Source organism: Cynocephalus volans, chromosome 8, assembly GCF_027409185.1.
Source record: "Cynocephalus volans isolate mCynVol1 chromosome 8, mCynVol1.pri, whole genome shotgun sequence".
Classification (NCBI taxonomy): Eukaryota; Metazoa; Chordata; class Mammalia; order Dermoptera; family Cynocephalidae; genus Cynocephalus; species Cynocephalus volans.
The window spans coordinates 95593282-95605458 of record NC_084467.1 but is presented as its reverse complement, the minus strand read 5'-3'; the positions used below and the strand labels follow the sequence as shown (position 1 = coordinate 95605458).

At 37.4% G+C, this 12177-nt stretch overlaps 1 protein-coding gene across 1 annotated transcript in view; it reads left to right on the top strand.

Moving 5' to 3' along the window:
- The window catches only part of LOC134383249 (mitochondrial adenyl nucleotide antiporter SLC25A24), a 64456-nt gene that overhangs the window by 37756 nt on the left and 14523 nt on the right, over positions 1–12177 (top strand). The window contains exons 7-8 of the mRNA XM_063104139.1: positions 2287–2394; positions 3920–4087. Of these exons, the coding sequence (XP_062960209.1) occupies positions 2287–2394; positions 3920–4087 (276 nt within the window). The remainder of the gene's footprint in view (positions 1–2286; positions 2395–3919; positions 4088–12177) is intronic.

Genomic DNA, 12177 nt, shown 5'->3' with positions numbered 1-12177 from the left:
TTTAGAAAACGAAGAAAAGGATGTTTTCAGCCAGGTATGTAGCTCTCTCAAACATGTCATCAATTTGGGGTAGCGTTGTGGTCTGTTCGGGTCGTCATTACCATAGCAGTGTCACTGTATCACTGACAGGGTGGCAGTGTGGTGTAGTGTTCTCATGGTTTTAGCTGCCAACTGCATACTAAGTGCCCTCCATTCTATCTTTCTCTTTGTCTCTATACCTACGCATCCACCTGCGCACTGCATATCTCTACAACTCTGCCTGCGTATCCCAGGAGTACCTCGGACTCAGCACATCCACCTCAGGCTCAGCACGTGCATGTTGCAACAGTCATCCTTCCACCCCCCCGCCCCCTGTTCTACTTTCTGTATGTTAATACAGTGGTGAATGTCCTTCAGGAGTCTACTCAGGAGTCATTTCCTCCAGGAGACCTGCATCATTGCAGTTTCCCTCTGTAACAGCACTTACACACTGAATTCTGATGATCTCAGTACTAATCTCTCTCCTTTGTGCAGCTGTGAGCTTTCTTGGGCAATAGCTATTTGTTTTCGGCTTTGTGTTCCTAGCACCTCGCCAGGGCCAGTAAATCCTTACTGAATGAGTTAAAGGACAGAATTGCCAAACTGAAATTTGAGCCCAAGCCTGCCTGAGTCTCAAGCCCATTAAAATGAAGAGAAAGATGGGTATTGCAAGCAGAAGGAGCAGCATGTGGACAGAAATGTAGGCACAAGAAAGCATCATTGGCTGAGGAAACTGAAGGTGGCTCACTGTGCCTCAAGTGTAGCGGAGTACAGTTTTAGGAAGGTAATCACGATAGAAGGCTGGACAGACATGCAGGAGCTAAACATAATAGGAGTCTAGATTTTATCCTGAATTTGGTGGGGGGTGTTGAAGCATCATATGTAGGTAAGTGAAATGAGTACATTTACATTTAAGGAAGATCAATTTGGAAAATGAGTGAAGAAAGTACTGGAGGAGAGTGAGGCTGGACGAGAGGCAGGGAGACGATTTAAGGAAATATTTCACTAAGGCAGGTAAGAAAAGATGAGCACCAGTGTAAAGCGATGACCGTAGGGATTGGAGAAGAAGGAAATTAACTGAAAATACTTTGGAAATAGAACCAAACAAAACCCTTTGACCGACTGGATGTGGAGGTGAGAAAGAGAGAAGAATCAAGGGTGATATTCTTGTTCCTAACTTGAGCAACTGTATACACGGAAAACACAATGTCACATTCCACTTTGAACATGCAGAGTTTGAGATTCCAGTGGGACATGTACAGGGAACTGTCCAGTAGGCAAGCGGATATACCATCTAGCAATTAAGAGATCTTTGATAGAGAGGTTGTTGCTGAGTTGAAGCCATTGGAATGGGCAGGATCACTCAAGAAAAGCTTATAGAATGAGAATAATTCTGGGAATAATCCAGAGGGAGAAGTAGAAGGAGAAACTTGCAAAGGAGAATGAGAAGGAATAGCCAGAGGCACAGGAGGAAATCTGGAGGGAGTGATGGCCTGGAAGTCAGCAGAAAAAGACGGTTTCATGAAGGGTCAAATGCTACCAGATGGTGAAAACAATAAGAAAAGTATCCTTTAAGATTTGTCAACCCAGAGATAGTAAGCTGAGTATAGATGTTTCAGTGAAGTAATGAGATAAGAAACCATACTGAAATGATCTAAAGTGAATGGGAGGTGAAGGAAATTGGACAGTGAAGATACCTTTTTTAGGGAGTTTGACTGTCCAGTAAACTGAATGTATTAGCATATAAACCTTGTTTTCTGCTAGATATTGCTAATGTAGTGTCTGCATCTTTGAGACATCATCACATTGTCAATTAATTGATTTCTAGGAACTGATTTGTATTTTGGTATTGCTTAGTTAGCTTGTGATGCCATAATAAAGCACCACAGACTGTGTGGCTTAAGTAACAGAAATTTATTTCTCACATTTCTGGAGGCTGGGAAGTCCAAGATCAAGGAGCCATCTCATTTGGTTTCTAGTGAGGGCTCTCTTCCTGGCTTGCAGACAGCTGCCTTGTCACTGAGTACTCATGTGTCCTTTCCTTGGTGCATGTGCAAGGGGAGAGAGAGAGAAAGAGGGTAAGCTCTTTGGTGTCTCTTCTTATCAAGGCACTAATCCTATCATGAGGTCTCCACCTTCATGACCTCCAAAGGCCCCATCTCTTGACACCATCACATTAGGGGTTAGAGCTTCAACATATGAATTTTGTGGGGACATAATTCATTACATAGCAGGTGTTAATGTGCATTTAAAAACTTATTCATACAGTACAAGAAGTTGCTTACTGAGGAAGGACAAAAAGTAGGAACCACTGAGAGATTTATTTCTGGTTCCATGGCTGGAGCAACTGCACAGACTTTTATTTATCCCATGGAGGTAAGAACCGTTGTGAGGTCTGACTGCTTGATGGTGTTTGTATTGCATAATCTATTGCTGTGTAATAAGTTATCCCAAAATTAACAGTTTAAAACAGCAAGCATGAATTATCTCACAGTTTCGGTGGGTCAGGAATCTGGGAGCAGCTTAGTTGGTTCGGTGCCTCTGACCCATGGTTTTTTGTAGCCTAGAGTCAAGATGTCCCAGGGCTGCGGTCATCTCAAGGCACAGCTGGGGCTGGATCTGCTTCCAAGCTCACTTATGTGGCTGTGGCCAAGACTCACTGGCGACTGGCTGGAAACATCAGTGCCTTATCACTGGGCCTTTCTATAGGTTGCCCAAGTATCCTTAAATAATGGGAGCTGGCTTCTCTGTACTGTCAAGTGATCTGATAGAGAGAGAGAGAGAACACCCGAAATGGAAGCTGCTGTCTTTTGGCACTCATCTGTGTTCTGTTGGTCACACAGACTAACCCTGGTACAGTGTGGGAGGGCACTACCCAAGGATGTGCGTTTCAGGAGACAAGGATCATTGGGAGCCATCTCAGAGGCTGGCTGCCACAGTGTTGATGAGAATAAAAACTCTTCTTTCTTTCTAAAGAGTTTCTGTACCATAAATTTAATAATGGAGCCGCAGTATTTGATTGTATGATAGTAAAACTAATTAGATATCCTTCCATTAGAGCCCAAGTTGGTAAACTACATACCTGTGGACTGTTTGGTATAGTCCCAAGCTAAGAGTGGTTTTTGCATTTTTCAAAGACGAGTAAAAACAAAACAAAAGAAAAACAAAGAATATGTAACAGAGACCTGGTATTTAAGGCCTGCAAAGACTAAAACATCTACTCTCTTGCCTTTCCAGAAAAAGTTTGCCAACTCCTGCTCTAGAGTAAAAATAATATTGTAGATGTGGATATCTACAGATGTGGGTATCTTTATTGATATAACAAAACGTTTTTAAGTAACTGATAAGACCTATACAAGATACACCCTTAACTTTCACTGCTTTATGGTATGTATGCTAATATAGCTTTCTTTACAAACGTCTTGATATGATTGTTTATATTGCTCCACACACCCCTCAAGAAAGTATCCTAACTCGGCATCTATTCTTCCTCTTATAGCCTCCATATCAATTACAAGCATCAGCTTCCCAGCTTCCTACTGCTCCAATCCTGTGTTCCAAGCTAGAAACACCGGAGTTATCCCTCACACTACCATTTTCTTCACCTTCCATACCTACTTGGTCACCAGTCAATTTTGTTAACACATCAATAGATTATCTTGTCTCCATTTCCTCTGTCACTGCCCTCATTTAGATGCTCTTTGCAATAAACGGGTCTCCATGGCTCTGGTCTTAGCCCTCCAGTAGAGAGAATACGTGACGGAGAATATATCAACAAATTGGGTAGTCATTTGAATAACAATATGTGCTAGATATTTGTTCTTTGTAAAATTACTTTTTGGAATTATGTGATGACAGAGTTAATGAAAAATAATATTTTGTTATGTTTTTTCATATCCAGGTTATGAAAACCAGGCTGGCTGTGGGCAAAACTGGACAATACTCTGGAATATACGATTGTGCAAAAAAGATATTGAAGTATGAAGGCTTGGGAGCTTTTTACAAAGGTTACATTCCCAATTTATTAGGCATCATACCTTATGCAGGCATAGATCTTGCTGTGTATGAGGTGAGTTTATAGCAATAATTTAAAGATGAAAATATAATTAAATAGCTCTTCTTGTTAGAATATAACTTTATATAAAGAAGTAGAAAAATACCAGAAAACGGTTTGTGACCAAAAGTAGATTCAAGGGTGTGTTATTGGATCTTTTTTTCCCAAGTACCTTGAATATGAATATGCATGGGGTCACTTTTATACTAGATTTCCTTGTGAATTATCTTTGTTAATGGAGAGAGTAGACTCAAATGTAGAAATAGTTGTGTAACTTAGAAGATGGTACTAGGAATTGTTTTGGAACTAGATAAAATAAACAAAACTGTCACATTTTCTTTGATTTGTTAAAATCTGATGTTGATAAGGCCAAGTAACTAATGTGGGTAGCACAGTTTCATCCTTTGTACTGAAGAGACAACTCGGAATACAAATCTTGCCATCTAAATCTTTTGATAATTTATGAATCTGAGGAATAGTTAGTTATTGGGTACGTACTATGTGCAAGCCAGTAGGTTAGACCGTGGGTCTAAGGATTCAAGGGAGAACTCAGTGTCTACCTTTAAGAGACTGAAGGTTTGAGGGGGAGATGGACAAGCAGACACCTAAAGCACAGTGTGGTTTGTTGTGCTGGGATAGATGTAGCCAGGACACACGATAGAGGTGACCAGACCTGTGGCAGAGGGGAGGGGTGGAATGTGCGATGAAAGCTTTTTTAGAGGACTTTACTTTTTTAATAAAATAGCTTTATTGAGATATATTCCATATAGTGCATTTCATCCATTTAGAGTGTACAAAGATGGCTTTTGGTATATTACATTATTTTATTTTTAAAAATTATGGTAAAATATGACATAAAATTTGCCATTTTAACCATTTTTACTTGTACAATTCAGTGGCATTAACTACATTCACAATATTGTGCAACCATCAACATTATTTTCAAAAGTTTTTCATTACCCCAAAGAGAAACTCTTTAACCATTAAGCAACAACTTCTTACCCTCCCTTCCCTAAGTAGAATCATATAATATTTGTCCTTTTGTGGTCTGATTTACTTCACTTAGCATAATGTGTTCAAGATTCATGTGTGTTGTAGCATGCATGTATCAGAACTTCATTCCTTTAAATGGCTGAATAATATTCCATTGTGTGTATTTATCAAATTTTATTTATCCATTTATCTGTTGATGAAGGCTTGGGTTGTTTTTTGACTATTGTGAATAATGCTGCAATGATGCCATATAAGTATTCATTGGAGCTTATGCTTTTCAGCTTCTTTGGGATGTACCTAGGAATAGAATTGCTAGGTCATATGGTAATTCTGTTTTTAGTTGTTTCCATGGTGGCTGTGCCATTTTACAATCCCACCAGCAATGTACGAGGGTTCCAGTTTTTTCACTTTGCTAATGCTTGTTATTTTCCTTTTTAAAAATTAAAAAAAAAATTATTATAGCCATCCTGGTAGGTGTGAAGTGTTATCTCATTGTGATTTAGGACTTTAATTCTTGTATTGAGTTTTAAAAAAATTTTGGTAAAAAACACAACATAAAACTTACCATTTTAACTATTTTTAAATATGTAATACAGTAGGGTTAACTATATGTGGAATGTTAGAACTTTAACAAGGTCTCTAGAACTTTTTCTTCTTGCAAAACGGAAACTCTATACTCATTAAACAACTACTTCCTATTTCTCCCTCACCCGCAGACCCTGTAACTTCCTTTCTTTTTCTATGTTTGATTACTTTAGGTACCTCATATAAGTGGAATCATGCAATATATGTCATTTTGTGACTGGCTTATTTCACTTAACATAATGTCCTCGAGGTTGAGACATGTTGCAGCACACGACAGGATTTTCCTTATTTTCTTAGGCTGAATAATATACAATTGTATGTATATACCACATTTTGTTTATCTATTCATCTGTCAATAGACATTTGGGTTGTTTCTACATCTTGGCTATTGTGAATAATGCTGCAGTGAACATGAAAGTGCAAATATCTCTTTGAGATCCAGTTTTCAATTCCTTTTGATCTATACCCAGAAGTGGGATTGCCACATCAGATGGTAGTTGAAAATCTATGTATAACTTTTGACTCCCCCAAAACTTACCTACTTAACTACTAATAGCCTTCTGTTAGGTAGGCTACTTAACTGTTGGGCTAGGTATGTCAGACATTCATGACATATATTTATCGAAAGAAAAATTTTCAATATATTTATTAAAAAAATCCATGTATAAGTATACCTTCACAGTGTAAACCGGTGTTCAAGGGTCAACTGTATTCTGCAGCTGTTAGCGTTGTTGTTATCATTGACGTTACATAAAACATGTTCATGTTATAACTTTCTGTTTTAAACTGATTACAACTTAACTTCAGTTGTGTTAAAAACTCCACTCCTTTGTGTCTGTCCCCCTTCTCCACTTTTTGTTATTGATGACACAAATTACCTCTGTTTATGCTGCATATCCATTAACCTAGATTTTAGTTACCTTTTATGCTTCTGCTTTTTAAATTCTATACCAGATTTCAAAGTTATTTATGCAACTGCATTACAGTACTACAGGATTTTATAATTTTCTATATATTTACCTTTGCCATGGAGTTTTATATTTTCATGTAGTTTTGTGTTGCATTGAAACTGTTCTGTTTCAAGGTGAATGGCTCTATTATGCATTTCTTTTAGGGCAGGTCTAGTGGTGATGATAAACTCTTTCAGCTTTTGTTTATCTGGAAAGGTCTAATTTCTCCTTCATTTTTTGAAAGACAATTTTGCCAATACACTATTCTTGGCGGGCAAATGGTTTTTAAAATTTTATTTATTTTTTTATTGAAACATAATTGATTATACATCTCTGTGGGGTACAGCATTGAATATCAATACCTGTGTGCAATATGTGATGTTCAAATTGGTTAATTAGTATATTTAACCTTACACATTGTAATAATTTTTTGTGGCCCTTTTCCAATTTCTCACTATCACCCTCCCTCCCTGTCCCCCTTTCCCACCTCTGTTGGCCTCAGTTCTATTCTTTCATTTTGAAAGTTCAATAAATTATTGTGATTTTGTATCTTTCTTTCTTTCTTTCTTTCTTTCTTTGTTTATTTTTTTAGCTCCCACTTATGAATGAGGACATGCGGTATTTCTGTTTCTGTGCGGGGCTTATTTCACTTAACATGTTTCTCTAAGTTCATCCGTGTTGCTGTGAATGGCAAAATTTCATTCTTTTTTATTGTAGAATAGTATTTTATTGTGTATGTATACCACATTTTCCTTATCTAGTTGTCCATCAGTGGACATTTAGGTTGGTTCCAACTCTTGGCTATTGTAAATAGACCTGCAGTAAACATGGGAGTGCAGGTGTCCCTTCAACACGATGATTTCCATTCCTTTGGGTATACACCCAGCAGTGGAATTGCTGAATCATACGGTAGTTCTATCTGCAGTTGTTTGAGGAACCTCTGTACTGTTTTCCATAATGGCTGCACTAATTTACAGTCCCACTAATAATGGAGGAGAGCTCCACTTTCTCCATACCTTTGCCATCATTTGTTATTCTCTCTCTTTTTTAAAATTTATATATATATATTTTTTAAAAATTTTATTTTGTCGATATACATTGTGGCTGATTATTGTTGCCCATCACCAAAACATCCCTCCCTCATCCCTCCCCACTCCCCGCCACCAATGTCCCCTCTGTTTGCTTGTCGTATCAACTTCAAGTAATTGTGGTTGTTATGTCTTCTTTCCCCCCAGCCCGGTTTTTTTTTTTGTGTGTGTGTGTGTATGTGTGAATTTATATATTAATTTTTAGCTCCCACCAATAAGTGAGAACATGTGGTATTTCTCTTTCTGTGCCTGACTTGTTTCACTTAATGTAATTCTCTAAAGGTCCATCCATGTTGTTGCAAATGGCAGTATTTCATTCGTTTTTATAGCTGAGTAGTATTCCATTGTGTAGATGTACCACATTTTCCGTATCCACTCATCTGATGATGGACATTTGGGCTGGTTCCAACTCTTGGCTATTGTAAAGAGTGCTGCGATGAACATTGGGGAACAGGTTATACCTTCGACTTGATGATTTCCATTCCTCTGGGTATATACCCAGCAGTGGGATAGCTGGGTCGTATGGTAGATCTATCTGCAATTGTTTGAGGAACCTCCATACCATTTTCCATAGAGGCTGCACCATTTTGCAGTCCCACCAACAATGTATGAGAGTTCCTTTTTCTCCACAACCTCGCCAGCATTTATCGTTCAGAGTCTTTTGGATTTTAGCCATCCTAACTGGGGTTAGATGGTATCTCAGTGTGGTTTTGATTTGCATTTCCCGGATGCTGAGTAATGTTGAGCATTTTTTCATATGTCTGTTAGCCATTTGTATATCTTCCTTAGAGAAATGCCTACTTAGCTCTTTTGCCCATTTTTTAATTGGGTTGCTTGTTTTTTTCTTGTAAAGTTGTTTGAGTTCCTTATATATTCTGGATATTAATCCTTTGTCAGATGTATATTTTGCAAATATTGTCTCCCACTCTGTTGGTTGTCTTTTAACTCTGTTAATTGTTTCTTTTGCTGTGCAGAAGCTTTTTAGTTTGATATAATCCCATTTGTTTATTTTTCCTTTGGTTGCCCGTGCTTTTGGGGTCGTATTCATGAAGTCTGTGTCCAGTCCTATTTCCTGAAGTGTTTCTCCTATGTTTTCTTTAAGAAGTTTTATTGTTTCAGGGTGTATATTTAAATCCTTAATCCATTTTGAGTTGATTTTAGTATATGGTGAGAGGTATGGGTCTAGTTTCATTCTCCTGCATATGGATATACAGTTATCCCAGCACCATTTGCTGAAGAGGCAGTCCCTTCCCCAGTGAAAAGGCTTGGTGCCTTTGTCAAAGATCAGATGGCAGTAAGTGTGTGGGTTGATGTCTGGATTCTCTATTCTATTCCATTGATCAGTGTGTCTGTTTTTATGCCAGTACCATACTGTTTTGGTTATTATAGCTTTGTAGTATAGCTGAAAGTCAGGTAGTGTTATGCCTCCAGCTGTTTTGTTTTTGCTCAGCATTGCTTTGGCTACGCGTGGCCTTTTATTATTCCATATAAATGTCTGGATAGTTCTTTCCATTTCTGAGAAAAATGTCTTTGGAATTTTGATGGGGATTGCATTGAATTTGTATATCACTTTGGGTAGTATGGACATTTTCATTATGTTGATTCTTCCAATCCAAGAGCATGGGATATCATGCCATCCTCTTGTATCCTCTCTAATTTCTCTCAGCAGTGGTTTGTAGTTCTCATTATAGAGATTTTTCACATCCTTGGTCAACTCAATTCCTAAGTATTTTATTTTTTTGGTGGCTATTGTAAATGGGCAGGCTTTCTTGACTTCTCATTCTGCATGTTCACTATTGGAGAAAAGAAATGCTACTGATTTTTTTGTGTTGATTTTTTATCCTGCTACTGTGCTGAAATCATTTATCAATTCCAGCAGTTTTTTTGTAGAGGTTTTAGGCTGTTCGATATATAGGATCATGTCATCTGCAAACAGGGACAGTTTGACTTCATCTTTTCCAATCTGGATGCCCTTTATTTCCTTCTCTTCTCTGATTGCTCTGGCTAGTACTTCCAACACTATGTTGAATAGGAGTGGTGAGAGTGGGCATCCTTGTCTAGTTCCTGTTCTTAAAGGAAAAGCTTTCAGCTTTTCTCCATTCAGGATGATATTGGCAGTGGGTTTGTCATATATGGCTTTAATTATGTTGAGATACTTTCCCTCTATACCTAACTTATAGAGGGTCTTTGTCATGAATGAGTGCTGAATTTTATCAAATGCTTTTTCAGCATCTATAGAGATGATCATATGGTCCTTGTGTTTGAGTTTATTAATATGGTGTATCACATTTATTGATTTGCATATGTTGAACCAACCTTGCATCCCTGGGATGAATCCCACTTGATCGTGGTGAATAATTTTACGTATGTGTTGCTGTATTCTGTTTGCTAGTATTTTAGTGAGGATTTTTGCATCTATATTCATCAAGGATATCGGCCTGTAGTTTTCTTTTTTGGTTATATCTTTACCTGGTTTTGGTATGAGGATGATGTTTGCTTCATAGAATGAGTTTGGGAGATTTGCGTCCGTTTCAATCTTTTGGAATAGTTTGTAAAGAATCGGTGTCAATTCCTGTTTGAATGTTTGGTAAAATTCTGCTGTGAATCCATCTGGTCCTGGGCTTTTCTTTGTTGGGAGCCTTCTGATAACAGCTTCGATCTCCTTTATTGTTATTGGTCTGTTCAAATTTTCTACGTCTTCATGGTTCAGTTTTGGGAGCTTGTGTGTGTCCAGAAATTTATCCATTTCCTCCAGATTTTCAAATTTGTTGGCGTATAGTTGTTTATAGTAGTCTCGAATGATTCCTTGTATTTCAGATGAATCAGTTGTAATATCACCTTTTTCATTTCTAACTTTGGTTATTTGAGTTTTCTCTCTTCTTTTTTTTGTTAGCCATGCTAATGGCTTGTCAATTTTATTTATCTTTTCAAAAAACCAACGTTTTTGATTCGTTGATCTTTTGAATTGTTTTTTGTTTTCAATTTCATTCAGTTCTGCTCTGATCTTAATGATTTCTTTCCGTCTGCTAACTTTAGGTTTGGATTGTTCTTGTTTTTCTAGTTCTTTAAGGTGAAGTGTTAGGTTGTTCACTTGCCATCTTTCCATTCTTCTGAAGTGAGCATTTAATGCAATAAATTTCCCCCTCAATACTGCTTTTGCAGTATCCCACAGGTTTTGGTATGATGTATCATTGTTTTCATTAGTTTCAATAAACTTTTTGATTTCCTGCTTGATTTCTTCTTGGACCCATATGTCATTAAGTAGAATGCTGTTTAATTTCCATGTGTTTGTATAGTTTCCAGAGTTTCGTTTGTTATTAATTTCTAGTTTTAATCCATTGTGGTCTGGGAAAATACATGGGATAATTCCAATTTTTTTGAATTTATTGAGACTTGATTTGTGACCTAATATGTGATCTATCCTGGAGAATGATCCATGTGCTGATGAGAAGAATGAATATTCTGAGGTTGTTGGGTGGAATGTTCTGTAGATATCTGCCAATTCCAATTGGTCTAGAGTATTGTTTAGATCTTGTGTTTCTCTACTGATTCTTTGCCTAGATGATCTGTCTAATATGGACAGTGGGGTGTTCAGATCCCCTGCTATTATGGTATTAGTGTCTATTTCCTTCTTTAGATCTAATAGAGTTTGTTGTATAAGTCTGGCTCCTCCGAGATTGGGTGCATACATATTTATGATTGTTATGTCTTCTTGATGGATCAGTCCTTTTATCATTAAGTAGTGTCCCTCCTTGTCTCTTTTTATGGTTTTTAGTTTAAAGTCTATTTTGTCAGATATAAGAATAGCTACCCCAGCTAGTTTTTCTTTTCTGTTTGCATGGTAAATCTTTTTCCATCCTTTCACTCTTAGTCTATGTGAATCTTTATGGGTGAGGTGGGTCTCTTGTAGGCAGCATATAGTTGGGTCCTGCTTTTTGATCCAGTCAGCCAGTCTGTGTCTTTTGATTGGGGAATTTAAGACTTTTAAATTATTGTTATTGAAAGGTGTTGATTTATTCCTAGCTTTTTATTGGTTGTTTGGTTGTCTTAGGTGTCTTTTGTTCCTTGCTTTCTGATTTACTGTTTGTTTTCTTTGTTTGTTGGTTCCTTAGGTTGTAGATAGCGTTTTTGTTTGTTTGTTTTCTCTTCATGTATGCCATTTTTATTATACTAGTGGGTTTTGATTTTTCTTGGGTTTTTAGTGCAGTGGTAGCTATTTTTCAGGAACCAAACCCAGTACTCCCTTGAGGATTTCTTGTAAGGGTGGTCGTGTGGTAGTGAACTCCCACAGTTTTTGTTTGTCTGAGAAATATACTATTTACCCTTCATTTCAGAAGGATAACCTTGCAGGGTAGAGTATTCTTGGCTGGCAATCTTTGTCTCTTAGTATTTTGTTTTTTTTTTTTTTTTTTTTTTTTTTCACCAAAACAATTTTTATTTCCAGTGTTTAATTGGGTATGCACACAGGCATGACACAGGTTTGGATTCA